The following is a 27,751-nucleotide window of genomic DNA, read 5'->3' on the forward strand; positions in this document are numbered from 1 at the left end:
AGGGGGCGCTGTGATATTAGATGCAAACCGCCGATTAACAACAACAGAAGAAGAAGATATTGCGGGAAAACTGAAGCGGATGGTACCTGTGTTGATACCTCCCAACTGGAAGAAAACAAGGTAAATAAAACTGGAAACATTCCCTTTGACAATTACCGAATGGAATTCAAATAACGTTTATTCACTTTTTAGCTTACGTGTCGTCAAATCGACGTATTTTCGTCGATTGTCTGAATCTCAGAAGAAGTCAGAAAGTCAGGGGTGCCGTGTTAGTTAGTTGTGTAACCTCCCACAACAAATCATAGCAGCTAGCTAGCAAGCACGATATCAACCTGCTGATTTAACAAACTAACTCTGAGCTATGTTTAACGACTTTACAGTATACTTCGCAAATATTGCCACTGTGTGTTAATTCTGTCTGATAGTGCATTTAATGTTTTATCACGTGTTTACTGTTTGTGAGTTTACTGTTACTGTACTACCAGTTTTACTCTCAGACATCACACCTAATGTTATAACGTTATCCATAGATACGCTTATAGGACCACAACCATTAAGTGTCTCAGAAAGTTGATTTATATTGCAAATAATATGTTGCCACCATACACTGGGCAGCAAGTAGGATTTCGTGCTGTATAACCATGTTTATGATTAGATGACATGTTATTGATGGCTACCTGGGTAACAATACAGTCTTTATGTACACTAAGTGTGACCTGACCAAAGTACACACAATTGTCCTACAGCATTGTCTTAACTTTACTGCAGCAGGGCCTTATGAATCACAGACATGGTCAGAGTGGCATAGCTTACCATTTAGCCAACAAGAGGATATTGCCGACTAAATATAATAAATTACTATATATAAGATATATGAAGCTATGGACAGGAGCAGCAATAATTTATATATTTAACTATTTGTCCAGTCGCATAAACCCTGCTGTCAAGTTAAAGGGGCCGTTTGTAGTTTTGGGATTAGAATTTTAATATTTACACTATTAATGAGGTAATGATATAAACTTTTACAAAAAAAAAATCAGAAACATTTATTTTTTCCGTAAATGAATAAAGAAGCTGTCCTCAGAGGAAAATAAGGACAACACTGTTTGAAGCTAGAAAGGTGGCAGGGTCCGCCAAATATAAACAAACAGTATTAAAGCCTTGTAACTTTGGATAAAAACAGTTGACCTTCTTCCACACTGTGTCAATGCCGCTACTCTCCCCATCAGCAAATTAAGTTTTATTACATATAATAATAGTTAGATAGAATCTAAAGCTCTTCTCTAGTGATTAGTCTGTTGTGTTGTTTACAGCCTGTATGTGTTCTTTGATTTTTCATTTGCAGCTTTTAAAAATCACCATGAAAACCCCAATAGCCACAGATGTTAAAAAGGGGATTTCAGTCCTCTGGGAGACTCTACAGTGTCCAATATGGTAGGTGTTAGTTAAATAAGCAAAGTCTTTTCCAGTTTTTAAAAACTGCCATGCTGTGTACTTACTACATAATTTATTTCACCTGTAGCTTGGATTTAATGGAGACACCTGTGTCTACTAAGTGTGACCATCAGTTTTGCAAGTAAGTGACATCTAATTACTCCTCAATTAGTTAAAGAAATAGATATTCGAATATCTTTTTATGGGGAAAAACAAACAATATATGTGTCTTCCTTTTTCAACAGATTTTGTATGATGAAACTTTTGGACAACACCAAACAAAACAGGGCTAACTGTCCTGTGTGTAAAGCCAAGATAACCAAAAGGTTGGAAGAAATATAGAAATGATAAGACAGTGACGAATGTACAATTATAGTTGTCACTCCGTTAACATTACACATGTGTATTACTTGTACAGGAGCTTACAGGAGAGTCCTGGTTTTCAGAGACTTGTCGCAGGACTGCAGGACATGATACAGGCATATGAACATGACACTGGGACAAATTGTAAGACTACATCATTGACTTTTTAAAATGGCTTTGTAAAACGAACAGTATCTAATAACATTATGTTTATGTTTTCAGTCGTAACTGGATTGGCACAGCAAGAACAACAATCAGGGTAAGACATCTGAGCATAAACAAATAACTTTTCTGTTATTCAAAAAAATCTCCCAAAGGCTAATTTTTTCCTCAAAATAAGCTCATCTTTTATTTTCATATGTTCTTCTCTGTATTAAGGGTCATAGATGCTGAAGCTACCAAACATTGTGATGAGATGTCATCTGGAGACAAACCTTGCTCTGACCGTGACAACTTTGAAAATGTTGACGATGATGATCTTCCCAAGTCTTGTTCCTCAACTGTTGCAGGTGAAATCTCTCGGCCTTGTATGGTGCCTGTTTACACTTATAATTAATTGTCAGGTTTGCTTTGTTTAAAAAGTTTGTAAAAGTTTGCAGTGATAGATGGCACAAGATGTAATAGGCGATGGTGCCACATTATGCATTTCAAAGGTGTCTTGTCTCCCAAAAGGTTAATTATTTCTCATTTGCCCAATCCTTTTTTAGCCCAGAATGGATTTGCAAGACTTATGGAGCTTGAAGACACAAGTCCTTTGACAACAGAAAATGAAGGCCTGGACAGTGGCCTTGGGGAGGCTCCACCAACATCTGACAAGAAAATGCACAGCTCTACAGATAATTTGAAACCACTGGAAACAGAAACATCAGATATTGTGGAAAAGGCAACATCAACTCGCAAAACGAGAGAGAAAATGAGAGTTTCTGAATTGGAGGAATCCTCCCTTCATCCATTATTAATTCCAGACGAGACTGAACACCCTCCTTTAAGAAAGTCCTCAAGGAAGAAACGGAAAAAGGATTCGGAGCCTGACAAGATTCTTGACCAAAAACAGAAGAAAAGTCTAGAGAAAGTTGCTGAGTGGCTCATGAAAGTTCCAACTGAAGGAAGTCTCGAGTTGGAGAAACCCGATGACGACACAGATGACTCTGACAGCTGTTCTTCTGATTCAACAATAGATGTCAGGCAACACAATAGTGATGTGTATCATAAAAGGGAGAATCATGCCAAAGCCCTTGAAGAGCAGGTGTTCGGGGCTGTCTATAAACGAGGGCGAAGAATGAACAGGAGCACCTCTCCTGGTAATGTTTTTGTCAAACCATTGAAAACTAAAGTTAGAACGACACCTGATTTTAGCATGAAAACAACCTCTGATGATAAAAGTGACAGCGATATAGAGGAAGAGCAACAAATGACAGAAGAAGTAAAGGACACCAGCAGTGACATTTTGAAAGAAGCAGAAGAGATGGCCGTCATGGAGGAAAATGATGTTGACAAATATGAGGAAGACTTGACCAACTTCACAGAAAGTGACAAGAATAATGACAAAGAGGAGGTTCCCTGTCCTGTGTCTGATATTGGACAACCAGAAAGAAAGTCAATGAAAAGGACGCGAAACACTCAGCAACAGGTTGACAGCGATCTTCTGGAGCAAACTAAGTCAGAAAGCACTGAACAAAAGAAAGTTGACAAAAGGAAAGGTAAAAACACAAAGTCGGAAAAATGCAAGCCTGCGAGAGTGACAAAACCCCTTGTTCTGGTTGAAGTTCAAAATGGAGAAACCAGTCCTAAGACCCGACCAAGGTCAGAAGAGGTTCAAGTTCATATTGAGAATTACCCTAGCAGCGAAGACCAAGATATACATGTCACAAGGATCACCAGGAGAAGTAGACGACTTCAGGTATTCACTGAGGAAGTCCAGGAAGATCACAAGAAAGCAAACTTGAAAACCCCAAAAGTACCCAAAAAAGTCAGCAAAGTTGCAGAGCAATCCAAGGGCACTAAAGGTGGAACAGTGGTGAACACGGCATCACCAACAAATAAAAACATGACAAAGGCGCCAGAAAGAAATGGATGTATTTATGATCAAGATTTAGGAGGAATAGAAAACGTGGAGTCTGGTGAAAAAACACCTTTTATGGGACCACAAGACAATGCAAACGAGTCCATTGCTGAAGTGCCAAATCCTGAAACTTTGTCTAAAGCGAGTCCTGCCTGTTATGTCCCTGCGGTGCCGAGCTCTATAAGCCCAGCTGAAGCAGCTGCAGTAGATCCAACATTTGAAAGTCACAGTCCAAACCATATCCAGTTGGACAATTCAGCTTGCGAGACTGAGTGTGCTGGAATAGAAAATGAGGAGGATAAGAACGACAGTGAGCTGGACACTGAGCAACTGCTCAGGAGCTTCAAAGCCACTAAAAGGAAATCCTTCCATCTTGGCGGACCAAATGTGAAAAGAAGCCGTAGTTCAGACCAAGAAAACTTTCAGTGCACTGAATTGGGAAAAAATAGGCTGCACACAAAGTTGTCTGAAATCACTAACAAAGAGGCATTAAGAGACCACGAAAACTTGTCTGGTAGTGATTTCATCTCCCCTTCTATCTCACCGAGACTGAGAACAAATACAGTTGTTGAGAAAACAGATCAAGGCGTTGTAGAGGCTTCGATCCCCGAAAGCCGTTGTTCAGGTCAGGACAACAGTGGTGGTAACGGTGTCTCCAGGAATAGCATTAGTAGTCCCCTTACTCCTAATAAAGTGTCAAAGCGTGAAATAGAAAGTCCTCATCTTTCTGTTGTGCCTGAAGTGGTAGATTCTGGGCTCCATTTCGTGGCTGTCGAACAGGAGCAGCTCAATGAACCGAAGCAGCTTTATTGTCCAATGAGCGAAGAACGAGAGAGCATTACAGTGGCCAGTGCCAGCCTGAAGCATTCAGTCACCAACACTGAACAAATACTGAACACAGAATCCTCTTTAACTCCAGATGGCCTTGGAATACCCATCATACAGATTGTTGATGAAGCAAAGTCATCAAGCAATGGTAGTGGAGAGCTCAGCGCCCAATCCTCCATCAAACCCATGCCCAGGAAGAGGACGAGGGCGCAGAGGCTCGAGTCTTCATCAGACTCGTCAGCTTGCAGCGGAGAGGACTTACCAACCTTGAATGAAATTTTCGGCACATCAGCTCCTCCTGCTGCAGCGACCCAGGATCAGGGAAAGTCAGATAAAGCGAACAGACGTAAGGGTCTTGGAGCTGGTGGAGGAGCGCAGTTGAGTCGTCCACCAGCATGTCCAAGCCCGGACTTTGTTAATTCCAGCCAAGCGTCTGTGGACTTGTTCGGCACACCGGATGACTGTAAGTTGATTTCTTAGTTACCGAAATGAACAACTAACAATTATTTTGATTGTTGATTCATCTGTTGATCATTTCTGTGATTGTTTGTTCCATACATTTCAGAAAATTGATAAAAATGTAGATTATTATTTCTATTATTAACACCTGACGTGATGTCCTCAAATGTCTTGTTTTGTCCACAACCCAAAGAAATTCATTGTCATAGAAGACATAAAATATTTACACTTTATGCCTTCACGTCGGCGCTAGTACTGTTTTTGGGTTTTCTGTATGTCCATCCCATTCTTGTGAATGTGAAGTTTCAAGAACACTTTGAGGTATTTCTTAAAATTTTACACAAATGTCCACCTGGACTCAAGGATTAACTGACTCCACTTACTTTTGTGTGGAAAGGTCACTGTGACCTTAAAAAACAATTTTTTTGCCATTACTCGACATTTCATATGATAATTATGACCATTACTGGCCGTTATTTAATGCTGTAACTTAGGAACAGCAACGTAATTGGTTGTGGAAGATAATAGAAATATATTTGATATGAAAGAGTTGGTTATTGAGTTAATGGTTGACATTATTTTTTAGGTTTGCAGCCTGCTGCGATTAAGCAAAACAACAAGTCCACTCTTCTGTCAGTATTGTTCCATAGATCTTACTCTGTAGTTTCATGCTGTTAAGATTTGGATGTCCGTGTGAGGGGAAAAAAAAATGCATTTTTCTTCGATTATTTCTTCTCCGCAGGTGATGTCGCAGTAAATGACCCAAGTGTTTCTGTGGAATCGTCACAATTTTCTAGTGAAGTCCTTGTTACCCAGGTAAAAATCATTATATTTGCAAGTACTTGCTTATACGCTCTTGGATAAATACACCATCTCTTATAGAAAATAACAGTCTTATCCAGCACATCAACACCCTGAAGTTCTTGACAGAGTGATAGAGATTTTCCATTAATTCGAACACAGAATTATTTAAGTCTGTCTATCTACTTCAGCATTACCTGGCTGCATTGTTCTCCCAGTGATGCACTGTCACGTTCTGCCCCAGAGAGGGCAGCCAACACACTCTCCCAAACCGAACTGTCAAGCTCCTAGATGACAGACTACCTCGCTCTGTAAAAAATGTCCCCCTCAGCAGCTTTCTAAATTGCATTTCATTTACGTTAGAGGAAATGCCGCCTAGGAGATGATTCTTGTTTTCTACCTCATCCATCTTCCCGCGCTCTCACTTTTATCTGTCGACTGTATTTGACTGCCGAGTTCAAGTTTCACACCCTGGGGTATGGAAAGGGGCCTGGGATTACACACATCTGAGGTTTGTTGGTTATTGTGCTGCCTAGTTTGTGTGTCTGTATACACAATCAATGCTCTCGCACAGATAAACGGATGAAATTTAAAGTGCTAGTCCGGTGAGGCATTTAAACACACAGCTAAACCAATTGACTCTCCTCTTCCAAATCAGCATCATTTGGAAAAAAAGCTGCCGTCAGTTATTGAATATTATATAATCACCTTCTATTCAACCATGTATTCTCCTCACTAAGTGCTGTCTGGCTGAAAAAGCACCCATTCCCTACCAATAATGACTAACTTAGTCTGGGTCCCTCCTCACTTATTGACAGTTGTTATTGTTTTCATACGCCAGTGCAGGACACCAAATGTGCAGCTAGTGTCTGTCATTTTATTGTTTTTGTTGAGCAGATGTTGCATTGTGTCTTTCCTTTTCCACTCACCGCCCTTATATTTTGTTAAACTCTTATGTAAATCTAAGATTTTCTACTTAATTACATTTTCTTCTCTTCCAGCAAAAGATTGAGATGAAGAATGAGCTGGTGAGGTTGGAGAAGTTGATGGCTCTGGTGTCAGAGGTGCTCCAGGAAAAAGAGGGCAGTCCCGCAAAAGAAATCCCCTCAAAAACAAACCAGAGCAGCAAAATCACGGGTGAGCAAAGCACAGAGCAGACACAATTAGTTGATTAACTGATGAATAGATCCTTATGTGCCAAAAGGCCCTGAATCCACTGGTTTCAGCCTCTATAGACTGAACATTACTGATTTTATTATCTGTGAGTGTTTGGGGGATTTTGGACAAAATAAGCAATTTGCAAGATATTCCTTCTACCTTTATCATTCTTTTCTAAGTATAATAAATCACATCTCAGTGACCCCAAACTAAGTTTGTTTTTATTGAAACTAGTTTAGAACTGCTGATTGTTTTGTATCCTCAGGCCCAGACGCTCACCGACCCCTCCGGTGCGAACAGGACACAGGTTCAGACAGGTAAGTAATCTATGGTAGTGTGTACCTTTATTGGACTTCTAGTACATTTTTCTCTCCCCCGATATGATATAGCAAAGGAAATAAATGGAATAATCATCAGGTTATTACTCACCTTTTCATATACTATATATATTGATTTATGGTCATAATTTATTTCATTGTTATGGCAGAGAAGTAATTTATTACTACCTGAACCATAATGTTTATGAAGGGAAGAGTTGATGGTCTGTGATTGAATTTTGAGTAGGTGATAAACACTGAACAACAGTATTTTTTAGCCAAAAAAAGTGCAAAATAGCACACATGGAAAAAACTTTGCTTCAAAAATAAGTTAAAAAACAAGATAATCAAGGTATATTGTGTTTGTCATGAGTAAAAACTAAAATCATCCAGTGCAACAATAGTGTGAAATAGCAATAGCAAGTGGAAATGGTCTAAAAATAAGTCTCTACATCTCACTGAAATGGTACTTTCTCAGTGAGTGTGTCTTATATTAAGTTTAATGAGACATTTTTTTCTGAAAATAAGACAAACACACTTGTTAAGATTTTGATTTCTGCAGTGATGGCCTCAAACACGTGTGTGCTTTCGCTTGGCTTCAGTGCTTAAACCTCTGTTGTACAAGCACGGTCAAACCAGGAATATACACAGGCTGTCTAACATGAAAGCTCTTGCCAGAACATTAAGTCAGTGTTTGCGGCTTGTGGGAAATAATTAGAGGAGCTGATGATATCGCGGATAAATGATTCTTGGGAACTGGTTCTACGTGGTGACTCTTCATTATTGAAATTGACTTTTCTGTGTATTTATAAATCTGATAATATGCCCACTGATGGGCATCGGTTTTGTTTCCGTGGTAATTGACAGCGCCCATAAAATACATGTAACTAAAGCCATGTCATTAGAAAGCTTCGGCACAGCACTCAAGCAATTGTAGCCATCACCAAATGAATGAAAAATCAATGGGGAGAGCATCAAAATAAACTAGAAGATTTTTTCCCAAGATTTAATGGTTGTTGCTGTTCCCCAGCAGACTTATTTAGCAAATTCGGAAATACACAGTGTATCTGAATTTGAGGTAGTGTGCGCTCATTAGCAAACCACAGCAATAATAAACAGGATTTAAAGGCTTAGATTTAGTGCATTGAGCAGCATGAAACGACTTCAGTTTCTCTTCCACATGTAACCATAGCCAGGAAGTCTGAGGGAAATTTTCCATTTAAATCAAAATGACATGATGGTACACAACTTTGTAGTCGACTGTTAGCTGTTAACTGTTAACTTTTTGTTTTTTTATTATCTGCTCTAGCTATTCCATCTTTTTAGACAGAGATTGGTAACAATGTTTGTCCAAAATGAAGGCAAGTTGCATGTTTTTCCTCACAGTCCTAGGCAAAACACAAACTAAAGCAATGTAAAGACATTTGGGGATATATACCTCACTTTCAGGGTTATGGAACGATTGATCATAATTTCTGGTCATCAAACATGAACCTACACCCATTAAGATAGATAATAATAGAAGATAACAGCCAGTCTGGCTAGCAGAACTTTTTTGTTTCTTTAACTGGCCCATTATCTGCTTAGAGAATCCTTAAAGTCCAACCTGACTACAATAACAAAGCTAATGAAATAATATCTGCCTCGGTGCATTGTTTTGCTCTCCTCAGAGGGTTGTATACATTGTTAATATATTTTAAATGGAGCTATATTTCAATGCAGCCATATTAGGCAGAACAATAACTGGAGCAAATGGCATGTAATTGGTCTCTTTCAGTCTGTAACTGAAGGAGAAAGTTAGCGTGTGTCTCTGTCTTTGTGTGTGTGTGTGTGTGTGTGAGTGTGTGTGTGTGTGTGCATGCGCGCGCGTGCGCGTTAGTGTGGTTCTCAGAGGGTGATGCATCTCAAAAGGACAGGCGGATAATCTCACTAATGAACCCAGAATCTGCTTATGCTGTGTAGAATAAAAAAGTCATTACTGGCTGCGTCTTATATGTCATTTAGAGCACTTAGAGGGAAACTTGTGTTGCCACAGTAATTTATCTCCCCCGCTTGACTGCCTCCCCCCAACCTCTCGCCTCGCAGGGTTCTAAGTGCTGTCCTCAAGGCAAGAGAGAGGGAGAGATGGAAAAAGACAGCAGATGAAAACACAGAGGGCCCTAGCTATACAAGTTCTAAATTAAAAAAAGAAGCTCCACAAGCGCACTGGTGAAATGTGAAAGAATGGCTGGCATTGGAATAGATATGACAAGTTTTTCAAAGAGCTATTATCGCTTTGGTGCAGGTAATTTAAATGTAGGCTCACTGCCAGCTGTCAGTATTTCAGGAGTTTTTGAGTGAAGAATTGAACCCAAAAGGAAACAAAGGAAGAGACCTTCCCAAACTTTATGAGGTATACAATAGCTTGTAATATACTGATAACAAAGCACATGAGTAATTGGTCATCGAACCTCTGACAATACTGAGCTCTGATGAAACATTTCCACCTTCCTAGTTTATACAACTTCAAAGCGCAGTCAGGAGCATAAAGCAGTTTAATGACCCTAAACCTTCAGACGAGACAGCCCAGGTTCTTTACCGCCACACAGTGTAATATTCTCCATTATCTTCGTCGGTCACAAGGGAAGAAGCAACAAGTGAGTATGGCCACAGTACAGACCAAATCAGAACACCACCGAGTATCTGCTAATGTTTGTGGATCAACTATCAAGAACAATCTTTGCAGGTCACAATCACATATTATTTCGTCCTAACCACATTTCCGAGAGAGAAGTGCTTTTATAATGTTTTACCTCACCTTCAAAATCATATTGATTGTCCAGTGTCTTGTAATAGGGTGAATGGTGTCTCTGTCTCAGCCTCTCTGCGCCCCCCATCACTTGTTTCTGCACTGTGTAACTTCAGCGACACAGCTTTACAACATGTTTACCTCAACATGCGGGTTTTCAAAATTGTCATGCCGTAATGTGTTTTGTTTTGTAGCCAGCACCTAGATTAGGTCTGACAAATTGTTACAGACCTGTGACCTATATTTACAATGCCGGTCTTGCACTCAGAAGCTGTGGGGGGGGCACTGAATCACACAAAATGCAGTCCAATTTCAACATAATGTTGCTTTAATATTAACGAATAAAATATAGTAGAAAAACCTACCAAACTTTATATAGAAGAGCTAAAATTGTAGTTGTAGTACTTTTTTTTACTGTTGGATCTTATTCTGTGCAGTATTTTTTTAGAGATGAGTGTCCTTTTTGTGGCTTAGTTGAAACAGATTCACAAACAGGACTTCCATTGTCTCCAGCATGAACAAAATACGGAAGACAACAAGGGAACTTCGTAGTAAATTGTGCACCTGTGGAAAAAAATCCCCTAATCTTTCCCAATAATTATAGCGATGTCCTGCAGATCAGCATGTTGTCTCATTACCGTCGATGTTTTTCAAAAGTTATCATCTGTTTTGCAGGAAAGCTGTTGTAGAAGCAGAACAAGAGCCCAACATGAGACCATCTGACAGAAAAGCGGTCACACAGCCTGGTGCATCAAAGCACGGCAGCATGGCAGAGATTGGTAAGGCTGCTGGTGACGAGATGGAAAGAATGTGACACATGCAGGAAAAACATTTTGAGATGTTATCTTTTGCCCTTTTTTATAATCATAATCTGGTTATTTCACATTTTTCCAAAGGGCTCTGATATTGGCATCTATGTTGCAACTGTCAACACTGGATAATAGCTCTTTATTGAAGAAGTGTTTTGTCTTGTGATTTGAAGCCTGAATGTGAAGTTAATGACGGTTGAGCTTTGTTTGATGGATAACCAGAAGATTTCTCTGTTTTCAAAGACATTTGGCTCAGATTAGGATTTGTCTAACTGTTGATGACTCTTTCTTTTTCCTTTGTTTGTTTGCTCTTCCTCCCTCTTCAGCAGCGCAGCACTCCACACACGCGGGGCCGAGTGTAAAAGGCACAGCAGCCTCCAAGACACTTAGTTCAAGTTCAGCAGCCAAGACATTAAAGAGCAATGTTTCACCGTCAGATGGGCAAGAAGACAAAGAAAATAGCACCCCTCCGAGCGAGAGAAGTAAAGCAAAGATGGTGCTGGTGTCGTCTGGATTAGGACCCAGTGAACAGGTGCCCATTCAGCCAATTAATGTGTTTATCTTGCGCTTTTCTTTGTTGGATGCACTAACCAATCGGATTTTGTCCGCCGTAGATACTCGTGAAAAAGTTTGCTAAGCAGGTTGGTGCCCGTGTGGTCTCCCAGGTGACGGCAGAGGTCACCCATGTCATAATGCACACAGGTAAGCCTGCAGACTGGGAGTGGGAGTGTTGAGTCGATTCTACTGGACTTTAAGTAATGTTTGATACGCAGAAGAGCAATTAAACTGGCAATTGAAAAGTCCACTTTGAATCCTTTCTTAGCCCTGTTTTAAAACATTTTCTTCAGCAGGAACATTTGCATTTACAGAAGTACATTTTCCCTTTTCACATGTACTTACAGCTTGTTTTGTGTGTTCTTTTTAAAGCGCTCGTCAGAGATAAGCTCTCTGTGTCTCTCCCCTCACCCACTCACTCGCTCCTCCATTCATCCGCTTGTTGCTAATTACCCTCTCTGATAGATTATTTTTAATTTCAGAGCTTGCTGTCTCCAAAGCACCATATTAACTGTCACTGTTTAAAGAAGCCTTTTTTATTTTGTGGTAGCTGTTTCCCGGGTAACGGAAAAATGGGACCGCAGAGCCTCTTCATCTTTTAAGGTGAAAGGCTAGAATAAGGAGCAGGAGGTGTCCCATTCTAACCATTAGCAGAAAATAATAATCATATGAAATGGAGTTATGTCTGAGGGTCGTCAATAACGCGCACTTGACTTTCGCCTGGTATGCAAATCAATGGATAATTTACTTTTTGAGGGAAGAATGACCCCTGACCCCGCTGATCAACCATGATTATGCCTGTGAAGCTATTCACCATTCTAGTGTTTGCTTCTGAACGCTTTTCTGTGCTTTAATAGAAGTATTCTTTCATTTGGAGTGGTGAAAATGCTGCTATTCAAAAGTCGTTGTCTACAGAGATATTCTTGACATTGTTTCGGCTTTTCTTTAAAATCATCGGTCTGATGAAGTGGTAATTTAGAAACTCGGCGTGTTTCTTTTGATCTCTCTTGTCAAATCATGAGCATCAATTTTATCGGATGTGGTAACTGCAAAGTACATGCAACCTTAAAGCATTTGTTCTAACATTCGGGGAAAGGCTCACATCAACACAGTGAAGGTTGCTGGTGTAATACAGCATACAGCTCCCCGCCACAGCCTCTATCTTGAATGAAAAACTCAAGTCTTTGATAAGCTTTATTCACAGAGGTTTTCAGACTGCCCCGCCAACATATGAAATACATCTGGTTAAAGCTTGCAGAGGATTCATTAAAGCACAACGTGTGAAAATCAACAACATTTAGCACTAAATTCAAAATCGACAACTTCCTGTTCTGTGTAGGTAATGGTGAAGCTGTTTTTTTGTAGGTGTAAGTGTGATGCACGTGTACAAAATTTCAAATGTCTGCTGAAAACTGTCTGTCGGGGCTTCCCTTTAGGGGGTGCTAGCAAGTCATCTTGCCCTGCTTATTGCCAACAACCATAAAATATGTACATTTTCCCGAGTATGGCAGGTGCACAATGTCTCACGAGTTTTTTGAGTATCTTTAGCCCTTCAAAAATGAACAGTACTAACAACTTTGTGTTCTGCATTGTAGAATTTCTGTTTTTGTTAACAAAGTATGGTGGCTTAAACAACAAAGTATGTGGTTTCTGCCAAAGCGGTCTCCTAATGAGAAAAGATAAAGGATGGAAGTTGTGTGGGATCATGGGAGTTGTTGCCATCATTGTTAAACAACCACCACTGCTGATTGAAATCTATTTATCAGGCACAAATGCTCTGAGACCAAAAGAAACGCATCATTTTCTTGATCAAAATGAGGATTCCTCTGGGTTTGATATTGTTGGAAACATTGGGTTGATAAAAGTAAACAATTCAAAGTATATAACAAGGGTCTAGTTATTTTGATGCAGAACATATTACATATTTGATATTTAAAAAATGAATTATAAGGCTTATCTGTGTAAAGATCCTCTCCATGATGTAGAGTAGTGACAAAAACAAGCTCTTTTAAGTGGACGTTCTTTGATGGGAGGAGTTACCCCTAAGGATTGCCTGAAGCGATCCACTGGACCAGTTCCACAGCCACTTGTCCCCATTAGTCATTAAGACATAAAAATATGTGGAAAAATAGGGCCCAGGTTTTAAAATGCCAGAATTTCCCTCTATCATCTGTATAAACCTGTACAATTAAAATTGAAGTAGCATAAATGATGAAATAGTAAAAACTGTAATTACTGGGAAGAGTGAGCAGTAATTATGACCATACATTGTACATCGTGTTTTATTTTGCATCACATTAAAGCTCTCAGCATCATCTATGATAGCATACAGGTATTCTTTTCTTACGCATGTCGTCTGTTTGCTTCTACATGTCACAGTACCATGTGTTACCGTATGCATCCTGCACATCTTTTCACACATCTTCTCTCCTTCTTTCTTCTCCGTCAGATGAACAACTGGTGTGTGAGCGCACGCTGAAGTACTTCCTAGGCATCGCGGGCAGAAAGTGGGTTGTGAGCTCCCTGTGTAAGTCCCTGACTTGCTTAATTGTCGAGCTCCGTCACCGACAATTCTCTCCAATTACTCTAAACACAAAGCAGCATGATGAGGGGGAGAATAAAATGAGTGTTACATAATCCAGTGGCCACCAGAACAGTTTGTTTGTTCTTTTGACAATAAGCTCATATGTTTGTTTTTGTTTTTTGTTCTTATTTCCTCTCTTCAGGGATTTCAGAGTGCTTCAAACAAAAGAAAGTCTTAGATGAGGTACGCTCGCCCGTGGGCTCTTTGAATTTGCGCGCTGGTGATTTTCTCTTACTTCTCTGAGTGTCTCGATGTTGAATTAAGGCTGCATGATGAATATCTCCATGTGGTTCCCTGGGATACCTCATAAATTATTTGTCATCCATTTGCTTTAACAATCCCTGCATCTTTTTTTGATGTAATGCAAGTATGATCCTCTGCCAAGTTTTGTTTAATATCCCCATTAATTTCAAACTATTTCTCCATCACTCACACTCGTTCATAAGTATATTTTGTGCATCACATAGTGTAGGTAGAGATGGACTCAAAACAATTATAAACAAACTCTGTCAAACTGAAGAATGTGCAGTGTACCATTTAGAGCCATTTGTCCCTTGAAATAAATCAAATAATGGTAACTGTCTGTCAGTAGTCCTTTTATCAGATGAGAGTGAATAATTGCTTTACTTAATTAAAAGCTAATAGCAACAGGAACGGCTTCATGCCATTGGGATTGAGGTTAATGAACTTAATGCACAGATACTGGAATCATATTGTGTTCTTCTCCAACAGAGTCTCTTTGAGGTGAGAGGTGATGTGGTGAATGGATCCAACCACCAGGGCCCCATGAGAGCTCGGACCACCGAAGACAACAATGTGAGTCTCTTTCACACTGAATAGGATGGTTGTTCACATGTATTTGATCTAAATAAACTCCAAAGGTAAAAGCTAAAATCAGCGGTTTCCCCAAGGAATTGAACAGTGACTCTATCTTCTTTTACCGGTGACTAGGGCTGTAACGATATGCCAAACTCACGATTCGGTTTGTATCACGATTTTTGACCCATGGTTCGATAAAAACCTCGATTATTATTATTATTATTTTTTATGAAACATTTTATTTATCTAACATTTCAGTAACTTCTGTCTATGATACTCCTCTGATGGTATTGGCAAACTGAACCAGTGTGATGGATGAGTGGCTGCGCAAATGGAGGGTATGTTTATTAGATGGTCTGTTAACTGCACAGGTCCCTCACTCAACTTAATAAAGAGAAATGTCCCACAAAGCAATGTTACAGAACCAAACAAAGGTAATGTAGTAACTGTAACTGTCTTTGGCAACAAGGAAAAAAATACCGCAGCTGTACGTGGTGAAGCGTCCGTCCTCCCGCCTGTCCTACCAACTCCTTGTCACATTTCTGGCTGAAAAACAGCGTCTGTCACCAGCAAAAAACTTTAACTCACCAAGTGTTTATGATGAAAAGAAATCTCTGTGACGGTCAGCCCTCCTGACCGAGACTTCACTGAACTTTCCCTTAGAAAACAGCGATCTCAATCACGTCATCTTCAAACAGCATCCATATGACTATAAACTATCCACGGGTTTAGATTTAGATTTCAGTGGGAATTACACAGCGATTCGTCTTTACTCCAGCGGTGCTTTGCTCTGTGTGAACGAACAACGGCGGAGAATTAGCGAACCACCGCTGTGGTGTTAATGTGGCATTGCTGTGTGAAAGGGGCTCATAGAGCTGGAGCTGGACTGGAAGTTTTGTCGCAATTGTGCCTTCAGGTCCGTGTATCATTACAGCCCTACTGGTGACTGTAATGTTTTATCTGCTATCTGTGTTTTCATTGCATAGTTGGAAGGATTTCATGAAACCTGTTCAATTGTAGGTAGATTTTACCATACAAAACCCTGAAAAAATTTCCTTGATACATTTTGATTGAATATAAATACATTTTTTTTTCAAGTATATATCTATAATTTTAAATATCAGTGGGTAAGTTGAGTACTGTTTTATAACTTTATCAAACAAAGAGCATCACTCAATAATTTATTCAGTCAGTTGAAGTCCTGGACTGATCAGCAAACACTAACATGATTATGTGGTTCACAGCCTCTCAGAAATACAAGACATAGTTTCTAAATTTTTGTAGCTATTCATTTAATTTTCCTTTTTTTCTTAAATTCATAAAACTTGTTTGTCAGGGACCTTGTATAACACCAACTTGAAGTGTTTTTTGCTGATTTAGCTGATAGCTCTCACCATCTGCAGTGCTTCACAACTCAGTCAGACACAGAGAGAGTTCATGGCGGTGTTTGAGTGTTGAAACTTGATACATTTAGAAAAGATGTTGTGTGATGGCATTGTAAAGCTAAGGCTCACCATGGACTCTGAAAGGAGAGATGTCTGTGGCATTGAATGAACAGCGGCAGCATCTGTTAAAATCACATCAGAAGAGCTACAATTGAAAAATACTGAAACCTCTATAACAAGATGATGATGTCCAGGATTTTTAAAAACTTAAAAGTTATTTTTTTTTAAACTCTTCTGTCTTGTGTTAGATAGGACAAAAGAGGCAGAGGATACTGGGAGATTGATATGAAAGATCTTTTGCAAGAATCTAACCAGGGTCAATGCACACGGGACCACCAGTGCGCCCCTCTTAAGCAGTAATCTGATCTTACTGAAAGCAGTGCTGTCGGTCAGAAACAGAGCAGAACATACAGCATCTAGTGAAGATATCCCTCTCTGTCTCATCGTATAAATGCATTTAAGCTGCTTACTCTCATCTCCTGAGATGGGTCTGACTTCTTTGAAATGTAGTGAGTTACAGAATACAAATTACATGCCAATTTCTGTAAAAAATGTAATAAAACAAAAGGATGTAGCAACAGAGTTTGATATATTCTTATATACAGTCTGCATGTTCAACATTTAAATTGGTTTAATCGATTGCAGATTAAATTGTAATAATTAACTATTTTAAAGACATAGTGAAACATTTAATTATATTAAAGTAATCCCTGCTAATGTAACAACAACCTAATTACACACTTTTTCAAATGTTATCTGGGCTGACTATAGTTTTTTTGTAATCTCCTTACATAATCCCGATAACATTAAATCACTTACTACCTAACCCTTTTCATTCTTCTTTTGGCCCACAAAGGCCTCTATCAGAACATCAGTCCAATCGAACAGATTATTAAAACCAGCCTCAACACCTGATACACAGTCAACACCATACATCTGTGTCCTGAAATAAATGACAGATTTAAACCCATTTGTAAAGCAGTCAACTCTTCAGGAGAAAGAAGTAGATAAAAACACAAATCACCACATTTACTGTCAATTATCGCCTTCCGTTTTGCCAGTGAAAGCACAATGTCCAACCACAGAGAATAGTCTGAGCCTCTTTTCCACTAACAGTGTGAAGAAAGTCAAACAAATGTTCCCACCAACAAACAGCACTTGAACCTGTTTCTTCCTATTGCACCAGCCTCTTAGCCCAGGTCCTGTTGTAAAAAGCTAATTGTAATTTTCCCCTTGGTGTAAGGCCAGCAGGACCGGCTCAGTTGCCAGTGAGGGGGAAAATTAGAAATGGCTCGATGTCATGTTGGCCGTATCGCTGCCTTTGAAGAACCTCCACTAATTGAATTAGCTAGTAATTTCAGGCTTATTTAAGTGGCTTCAACACATCGCCGGCACTTTGATGGAGCCAGACAGATTGTCCTGTTCATACTCACTTTCTGTCACCTGCACCGCTGTGACAAACACGCTAACAGATGAAACGAAGTGCCAGGACTTGCAGTCTGTCACCAGAATGTTGATGCCCAGGAGGTCAGCCAGTGTGTGTGTGCGTGTGTGTTTGTGTGTGTGTTTGTGTGTCTGTAGAGTTTGCACGTTATCACATCACACACTTTAATACCTCCCGAAGGACATTAGGTGTTGTCTAAATTAAAAATCTGTAACAGAAACACTTTTTCATCTCACCAAGCACCTCTGGCTAATGATCATTATGGACGGACAGGGAGGAGTGAGAAATTAGTATTTCCCTCTCCAGCAGCTCGGACATTTATCTTCCCAACACTACCACCCAATCCACATGCAGGATATGGGACCTCTGATGTGAGTTTCCATGGTTCAAGGAAACAGTTTTATATTCCCATTCCAAGCAAGCTTATTGACTCAGAGTGCAATAAAACAATGTGTCCCTGGTATCGGGCGCGTCGTTTTTCTTTGTGTGCTTAAAGCAAGGTATTACCTTGGTGAACATGGCTCTCTTTACTTTTTTTTTTTTGCACTCTGACTCATATCTGAATATACAGTATTACAGCAAGAGCAAAGAAAAAATGAACCAGGTAGCTTTTTTCTCACACAATAAGTGAGGAGATGTTGAAATGTTTCAGCCCGACCAGCGTAACCTTTCAGACGGAGGAGTTCAGATTGATACTCAGCTAATACAGTATTATTGAACACTGTCCAAAAGTTATATTCACTGATTAAATGTCCACTTGTTCTCGACTGTGGAGAATGTGCAGACATTTCTGAGTAGATTAGTTCATCTTCGCTTTCTCTCTACTTTTTCTCTTCAGCTGCTCATGAACGGCTACAAGATCTGCTTCCAAGGACCTTTTACAGACATGACTACAGGTAAATCACATCAGTTGCATGACATCAAGTTCAAGTAGAACTCTTGAAAAATGGTTTTCTTTGTACTAGCAAGTAACATGCAAAGTGGATCAGGGAACTACTGACAGTGTTTTGTCAGCATCTCTCCCTGTATTCTCTTTCTTTAGCACTATCCAGAAAAGTCCACCCAATACTGCAGCTTCGAGGGTGATGTCATGAGAGTTAAATAGAAGGAAATTGAAAGTTGAATCAAGAATAAACTGTTTGGCGTCTGCTTATTTGCTTTCTTGATGCAAGTTTGATGAGAAGAGTCATCTTGCACCGGTCATCTCACTCTGATGCAGAGTGCAGTCTAGCCGTCATGGTGAGGTTGCCAGGCGACCAGTGGTGAATCCAGGAAGTCAGTGCACCAAGTAAAGTTAAGTTTACATAAAGTAAAACTGTAACTTGACGTTTGGATACGTCCAAGAGGTCCCAAGACAGATTTTGTTACCCTTTTAGACAGAGCGAGGCTAGCTTTCGCCCCAAGCTTCTAGTCTAGAGTGTTTTTTCCCTCCCATCTAACTGCAAAAAAACAAAACTTTTCAAACTATTCATTTAAAAAGGTGTGAGCAATATATGTGCTTCATGAGACATGTAGAGCTGAATTCGGTTTCTTTCACTCTCCCTCCTCGCCTTCTTCACCTCCTCCATCAGTGGGCTTCTTTTTCTTTTGTTTTTCTACTTTTGACTGTGGAAAGCAGTCGGGGAAAACAATGCCTCTTCCTTTTTGGTTGTGTAATGATAGATTTTCCTTTCTGCCGTAATTCAGCCTTCATTTTTCCAGAAGAAATCTGTTCCAAGGAGTATATGTAAGCAAGGCTAATGGAAAACCAATCTATCCACCATATCCTCCTTATTCCTGACCCCATGAGACCTTGTGGTAATTATGGGCGTACTTAGCAAACACTAGTAAAATACCTCATAGTTCTGCTGGTACATAGGCGAAACTAGCCATAAGTCACAAAGTATCATAATAACCTATCACCAGAAGCGTCACCCATAATACTTTCTACAGTAACCACCCCAGAAAACTTGTGGATAAGTGAATGGTGTCATTGTCCACTTTGCAAATGCCTTGCAATACCTGCACGTCAATCCCCTGTGCACTGAAGTCATCATGTAATACAGATATTGATCTCATAAACTTTGCTCATCTCTACATGCTTATCAGAGAGCTTCCATGATGTGAGTTGAGTCAATTAGCTTAGTTGTTTTTCGCCCCTCCGTTTCAATGGTCTGCCAGCACGTGGCATATGCTATTTGTTGAGCTCTGTGAATGGCAACACCGAGATGTCTAGGGAGGTGTGTGAAATGCAGGCTGTTGACAGGGTGATGAGTCACTTGCAACTTTCAATAATTATTTTTCTTTTAGTTGAAAATTGCCATCTAGTTTTTTCTGAAGTTTCACTTTCAGAGAGGTAACTGCCATTTCTTTATACATTATAATGTTTGTGGTGAGAAACTAGCCAAGACCGCTCATTAGGCGTCGATATAGTCAGATATAAAGAATCTGCTGGCAACTTTTTTAGCTATCTGTAATTACTGAGCACTCAAACACCAAAGGAATTGCACCACCTCGGTAATAGCATGATTACGGACGGATTTTTACACTTTCATTTGCACATGCTCCCAAAGAAAAGGCTGCAAAAACAAACAGAAAAAAACATTCAGTTGTTATTTCACTGGAAATGTTGCTTTTTTTCTTTCCAGCTACCCTCGTGCTGTTTGCGCTGTTCTGTCCTCTCAGTCAAAAATGACTTTTCTCAACCCCACTTATTCAGTTTTATTGATGTCAGCATCCTGCAGGACTCCGATAGACACCTGCCTTGCTTTAAAGAGGAGAACAATAACAGTGAAAAGGTGAAGTTAAAGTAGCTCACGCAGGTTTTGACTGACACGGTTGGAAACCTGTGCTGTTTTTTAACCCCTGTCATTTCAGCATCGGAGAACAATGACAAGTGGCTCCGGAGTGTGGGTGGATTGAACACGGACTGAAGAGATGTGTGATATTTTTGGTGTGGTGTTGTCATTGCACAGCAGTTGCTATGGCGTCAGTTTGCTGCCTGAATGAAGAAAAGGGGCTGAAATGCTTTTCCTGCTCTCAGCCTGTACAGTTGGAGGCAGATAAGATTTCAGTGGTTTAATGACATCCAAGTTCTAGTCCGGGAGGAGTTCGGCTACCATTCTTACAACAAACCTTTTTGCTTTACCCTTCACAACATGAATGAACTGATGGATAGTTCATGGGTTAAGGTCTCAGGGGCCATATTGCTCAAAAACCCACAAGGCAGCATTCTTTGGTTTCCTTCTTCCTGGGGCTCTTAAAGTGCTCCTGCAGCATCCTCCCGCTGCCTGCTGGATCGATGGAGCTTTGCTAATGGGTCGACATCTGCTAGCTAGCGTGAGGAGTTTTGAAGACTTTTCTGTATGTGGCACAAACACGAGGATGCAGTCTGTTTCCCTCAGCCCGACCATCCATTATTTAATTGCTCATGTTCGTGTATGTTAAACGATGAGGCTGTCTACAGCAAACACTGCATACTGTTTTCCTGACGTATAATGTTTAATGCAACAAGCGGGCGGGGTGGAACTGTTGATTCACATTTTCTGAAGGTGAGCTTGGCATCTGTAATGAAATATATGAACAGCTGAATGTGCGCTGACTGATTGAGTGAGATGCAGCTATTGATTGGAGTGGAGACTTAAGTATTGACCTGTTTTCCATCCCTACGATCAAAGGGGGTCTGAGCTCGAAATGAGTCTGCTCAGTATCCGCCCGGGGTCAAAGGAGTGAAGGTAGAGAGAATTACATTTGGTGTGACCGAGGAGACTTTATCAGACATGTTTCCCAAAAAACACTCACAGCCAACTTTTCTGTGTGTGTTTATTTTAGATGAAATGGAGTGGATGGTGGAGCTCTGCGGAGCAGCTGTAGTCAGAGATCCTCTTCTGCTCGACAGTAAACAGGTAAGAGTGTTCTGACTCTCCCACTTGAAAAGATAATTTAAAAAGGGGGCAGTTATTGTGTGGTGCTGCATTCACATTAATCAGAGTCAGTTTTAAAATGCTGTAATACAGGGATAATATACAGGGATAATTGTTTTAAAATCAGATCAGTGGTGTTTGAGAGTGTTCAGGTGAGGGATTAACAAAATAGGAAATGTCCTTTCCTTTTGTTTTTTACTGATTATGGTTTTTAGCCATGCTAGCAGCGCTTGGTATCATACTATGGTTTATGAACAAAGGCTTTCCAAACAAATGGCATTTTCCATTAGCATCTACATTACCTAAAGGCCTCATTCAGACAAAATCAGGCATCAAAGCACCAAACCGCCCATCCATTTTTAGTGTGGGTTGCGTGTTCAGGCTGCAGGAGTGCACAACCACGGGAGTTGCCATACATAAAAAAACAACAGCTACAAAAGAAACAACGCAGCAGCCTGTTTGGAAAAAATGGAATTGACATTTGGAGAAACACAACCCAGTGCTGCGGCAGCCACTTACAAAAGCTGGGGATCAGACCAGCTGGTCAGTTGCCTTGTGTTTGAAGGTGCAATATGTAAGAATTTTGCCACCTCTCCAATTCATACTGCAAAAAAAAAAAAAAAAGAAATGGGGCCAACATAACACCAGCATAACTGTTGCTAACTGTAACTGCTGTTAGCTAGGTAGCTCAGTTAGCCGTGCAGCTGACCAGGACTGGAGTAGGAGCTAGAAGTGGTATTATGAGGAAGGACTGGCTCGGGCTAGCTGGTTAGTGCAACTCCAAAAGACATCTCTGCAACACAATACACAGTTGCCTCACAGGTAACGTCAAAACCAACACTTCTTTGCATTCTGATGGTAATTTGAGTCCGCTTTTGAATGTTTAAAATAAAATTCTAAAAAATGATAAAAGTCTGTATTATGTTGCCTGGTGCCTCGAACAACATTACGCTGCTAATCTGGGAGTGGGAATTCAGGCGGTCATCTAGGAGCAGTTCAAGGACCACACAATTCGTGTCACCCCACTCTCCCACACAACATGCTGAACATTGCAAACATTATGCCTCCTCCAAACATTGTTAGCACTGTCTTTTTGAGCATTTAGCTCAAAGCACATTCCCTTTTTATAATATCTTTTAGTTTTAATGATGGGAAATTCATATCAGATTTCTGTCACTCACAAGCAAAATAGTTAAACTGTTACCTGCTGGGATTATGTGGCAGTCCGTGAAGTGCCTGGCTCCTCACTGATCAGTCCTTTGACTCACAGGCTCACTTCGCAGCCCCCGAAACAGTCGGTGCCTATCATTTGTGTCCCGGGTTTAATTTTATTTTTGAGAATGGCACATGAATGCTGTGTTGAACAAATGTCACATTTAGAAATGATGAAAATTGACTAATCCCCAGATCCAGTTTCAACCACAGTTTACACAACCATCCTAAAGCCATCAAGTTTGAAATGCTGCTATTTGATAATATGACAGACAGAGGTGAAAACATCATATATATGTCTAAGTGTATGTAAGCTACTTATTGTTAACTTTGTATTTGTAATTTCTATGTTTTTGTTGCACAGAAGTCTCATCAGCTGGTCATTGTTCAGCCTGGATCGGAGTCTCCATCGTCCAGATACAGCAGTGAGTCTGAAAATAAATACAATTTTCACCTGCTACTTTATAACAGGTTCTGTCCTGAAGTTATTCTAATTCAATCTCTCCCTTATTCAAACACACACAAAGTAATTACGCAATCGCTACTTGGCTTCCCCTGTGGGATCAGGTCTGGCACAAGCACGGGCATGTGGCGAGTCAAACAGGAATTGTGTTTAAAGTCATTTAATTTGTTACATAACAGGCAAACTAAATAACAATCTATTGTATCGGCGACTGGAATATCGTTAAAAGTCAGGTTTCCGTCTGGACACGCTGCAGTGAGCGGATGCACAAGCGTAGACATCCCTGCTGGTGCGCCCGACCCTGCACCTACCTGCCCATTAGTACCTGGACTCGAATGCGCTCGCGCCTGTGGGAGGACCTATCGGACAGTGACAGCGTGGATGAAATGGCAGCCGCTGCCAGCCCAAAGAATTAGACGGGTTCCCGACAAGAGTGGAGGGGAGTGACTCGCAGGGAAAGCGAGTGTGAAAGAAGTTAAGCAGCAGAGAAAATGGCCAAGAGAAAATGTCAGATTGGAGCGAATGGGGAAATGTCAAAACAAGTTGGGCACAGAAGAGAGAAGCTGCCACTGCGAGAGGAGAGGTGACAGTTAGGAACGGAGATTGGAGCAGGTGACTCCGAGCACCCCCTTCCCCTCGCTCTCCTGGCATCCTAATTTGCACCACTGCATATTTAATGCAGCTTTTCCTCCTCCACGTCCTCTGGCACTTAAAGCCCAGGTAATCGAGTAGCCCTTCACCCTCCCTTTCCTTTATCCTCTACTATTGCACCATTGATTGAAATCACACACAATCTCTCACTCTATCTCAGACCGTCCCTCTGATGTATTGGAAAGTATGAGTGTAAGCGCACACTCTCCAGATTGTGTGTTACAAGACTGATATTATAGACATGGCAGTTCAGGTTATTGCTTGAAGGAATTTATATTTTATATATATATATATATATATATGATATATATGATTTATATTATTAATGGTATACTGTTTGTAGAAGTAGATTCTAGTAGTGACTGCATAGGATTTGTTTCCTACCCGTGTGGCCTGAATAATTCCAATAACTCATGAGTGCTGTAAAGTTCAAGTTATAAGTCATTTAAAATCATTTTGAACATTCACAGCATGTTTTTATCCAACAGAATAGTCTGCTGCAAATCCATATTTGTTGGTGTTTAACCTTTCAAAAACGAGATCGTCGCTGCAGTCGAGAGGAAAATGCAGCAGTCAAACGGCGCCATAAATTACATCTTATATAACCACAAACACCGAATAAGAAAAGTATGGGACACAAAAGAGTTATGCAGCATTAATGAGCTGATAAATAATATATACTAAAAAAAAGGAAAGGCTAATATATAATATAAGGTAGAAAAGTGAGAATTTCTTTAAAACTTTTGGGAATGAAAGGCAAGTTCTTGATAGGATGCAGGTACGAGGTTCATATCTGTGCACAATGATGATTCAGAGAACAGGTCCTGTCTCGAGGGGTAAAAGGGGAAAGAACATAGAACATCCAAACCAAGGCCAATGTTTGATTCGGCCCACCAGATGTCTCTAACAAATGAACACAGAAATGAATAATTAAAAGACAATATTAATATGAGTTACTGTTTATGCTGTGTTTTTGTTTTTGTTTTTGTTTTTTTACCTTTAGGCCTTTGTAGGTTCCCAAATTAATATATTTCTTCATAATCTGAGCATGGCAGGCAGAGTGAAACTTTAGGGGTTTTAGATTAATTATCTTTATAATTAAAGGGAACTTGGGGTCCTTGTAATACGGAAGCCCTGAGAGTTAGTTAAGTTAATTAAGGAACTGTGAAAGAGTTTCCTGGCAAAACCTTTGTTTCACCTGTTCCTGGGTCATAAACACAGGATCAGACTTCTGGGCATTTAAAGACGTGTGTGATGAATCTTTGTTGTACTTTTACTGATACTGAGGTCAAAGGTTAAGCCCGCTGTGACTTCAAATCTTGTGAGGACAATATTTCAGGAATACAATCTAGAGGTCAGAGGTCACTTCTGCCTTACATGTTTTGAGGTTGCGGTAACTTTGTACCATACTGTAGCTTCTTAGGAGCTTAACCTTCTGTAAAGGGTTGTCTTTTGAAGTGGCTGTATATTTGCCTTTTTCCAAAAATGCCTTTATTAGGTTTTGTTAAGCATATGAAATACTTTCACTGGTTGTAATTCTATTTCTAGTTGTCCATATGTCAGAATTTTCACTGGCCTGTTCAAATTGCACTTAGCACTCAATTATGATTGTAAAAGTAACTAAGTAGATTACATGGTGTAATGCATACTCAATCACAGTAATTTGAGTTGATGTAATTAGTAACGTCCACCTCTGCTTATGCTGATAGAGTTAAAGACAGACAACTTCCCATTTGTTGCTTGTTATCCTGAGTGTGCTTGCATGTGATATTTGGACTACCTTTTAAAGCCCTTCATTATCTCCCCCACAGGTCTCTCTAGACGAGCTACAGTGCTGACGCGTGGTTGGCTGTTGGACACCGTGGCAACCTACACACTCCAGAACTACAACAAGTACACAACATTGAGCTGAAGAACCGAGTCGTCTCCTCATGACCAGTTTTTCAGCCTCTTCTTTTTAAATGTCCTTTATTGTTATTAAACTTTCATCCATCTGTTGTTGATAAGCTGACAGCTCTCTGTATTGTGTGTGGGTGACATGATGTACATAAAATTTAATCAACAGAAGGCGCTTGGATCGAGTTGTCTCTGCTTTTGCCTGTATTGTAAATGACAGTTGACCAATTTTCCTTTTTTTTTAACTCTATTTTTTTTCCTTTTCATAACACAAACATGAGGTCATGTAGATACATTCCAGCACGTTGAGTAATACTCTTAAATACTCACCACAGGATGACACACTTTGTTCACAGCTGTAATTGCAACAATGTCAACCGTCACACTCTTCATAGGCTAAATATGTAACCCATTTAGCCCAGAGATCGTTCCCCTTTTCCTTCTGTAATCTCAAAATGAAAGGCATAATTTCCATTCTGTATATGTCATTTATTATATTTTTCCACTGGTTCAGGGTGGGATGTTCTCTAAGAAGCCAGCTTCTAGTTATTGTTTTTTGGCTGGCTGCCATGAGGATTTTTAACAAATATCTGACCCTGTAATGTAGATTCTTTGATATATTCCCAAAATAGAATGAAAGACAAGTAAAGTCAATGTCAAATCCTAGAATCCTCTTTGTTGTAGCCTGTACTTGAGCCCAGAAAGGTTTTAAGGGAGGGCAAGACCAAAAAATGTGAGTATGGTCTGCCATTAGTTGTCCACATGGTCTCCACCATTGGGTCTGATGACCAGTTTGTTTTGATTTTACTTTTAGGGTTATGAAAAACCTCACCAAATTCTTCCAACAAAAGTTTCTTCAACTCTGAGTCTGTGTGTGTATTATGGCAGACAGTTTCACTGGGGAGATTACAATATCCAACTCTCTTTCCCCCCTTTTTTGTTTTATATATTCTATTGAGTGGTTCTTGATAATTGAAACACTTGAGTACAGATTCACAATAATACGTCGGGTGAACTCTGAGTTGTATGCTCTCATGAACATTTGTGTAAACCAGTATTTCAGTTTTGAATGTCTGTCTAATGGTGTCAAATACAACACCTTATACAGTCGAACATGGATGAAATTGTATAATTTACTGAAATGAAATGGCCTCGGGGCCAAGGAGAATATGTAGAACCGCCCCCACACGGATCACATTGAACACCAATACACATTTTTAAATTTGGGTCAAGAGCAAAAATCTCCATAAAGAACTGAAATACACGGTATTCAAGCCTCTTATCATCTGAATTATGCAGAAATGGTTAGATAACTTTCCAACGCACCAGAAAGCCAACTGTTTACATGATTATTCTTTAAGAAGAATATTTAAAAAACCTCCTTTGGGTTGAGGATATATATTGGAGGTAAACTGCCTTTAACACCAAGCCAACGAAATGTTTGACCTTCTCACCATGCAATGTCATCCTTGGGGTTTCACAAAGAAACTGTTCACAGCATTTAGTGCATAATGTCTCTTGTCAAGTCCAGTGTATATAATAAGCACTTGTCACCCCTGTTCTCTCGATGCTCTCGCTGCTATTTCATGTTTCTGCGACTGTTGTTTTCTCAAATCCCCCCGGAATGTGCAGGCTTTCTGATCATGGCGGAAAAGCCTGTAGCATTCCCCGAACACGGCATGTACACTACATCACATCCCTGAATTATTGAGCAGTTCATTGTGGAAATAAAATGAGAGCGAGTGAGGAGATTTACAGGAA

General features: G+C 40.0%; 1 protein-coding gene across 3 annotated transcripts; it reads left to right on the forward strand.

Annotated features, from left to right (window-relative positions):
* The first annotated feature begins 12 nt into the window (after positions 1-12).
* LOC119009908 (breast cancer type 1 susceptibility protein homolog) lies at positions 13-27,751 on the forward strand. 3 transcript variants are annotated; one of them, XM_037081637.1, is made up of 21 exons: positions 13-120; positions 1,346-1,434; positions 1,523-1,576; positions 1,680-1,760; positions 1,853-1,941; positions 2,020-2,056; positions 2,176-2,306; positions 2,505-5,150; positions 5,889-5,962; positions 6,949-7,084; positions 7,371-7,422; positions 10,886-10,989; positions 11,349-11,551; positions 11,634-11,721; positions 14,024-14,101; positions 14,301-14,341; positions 14,891-14,974; positions 18,705-18,762; positions 21,677-21,750; positions 23,345-23,405; positions 23,673-24,359. In XM_037081637.1, the coding sequence occupies exons 2-21, from the start codon at positions 1,361-1,363 to the stop codon at positions 23,888-23,890; spliced, it is 4,383 nt and encodes a 1,460-aa protein (XP_036937532.1). In that variant the 5' UTR covers positions 13-120; positions 1,346-1,360; the 3' UTR covers positions 23,891-24,359. The 3 variants fall into 3 exon arrangements, with proteins under 3 accessions (XP_036937532.1, XP_036937531.1, XP_036937533.1); XM_037081636.1 differs by having other exon boundaries at positions 14-120; positions 11,346-11,551; positions 23,673-24,357; XM_037081638.1 differs by lacking the exon at positions 23,673-24,359 and adding an exon at positions 25,906-27,751 and having other exon boundaries at positions 15-120; positions 11,346-11,551.

The sequence above is a fragment of the Acanthopagrus latus genome, chromosome 20 (genome assembly GCF_904848185.1).
Source record: "Acanthopagrus latus isolate v.2019 chromosome 20, fAcaLat1.1, whole genome shotgun sequence".
Taxonomy (NCBI): Eukaryota; Metazoa; Chordata; class Actinopteri; order Spariformes; family Sparidae; genus Acanthopagrus; species Acanthopagrus latus.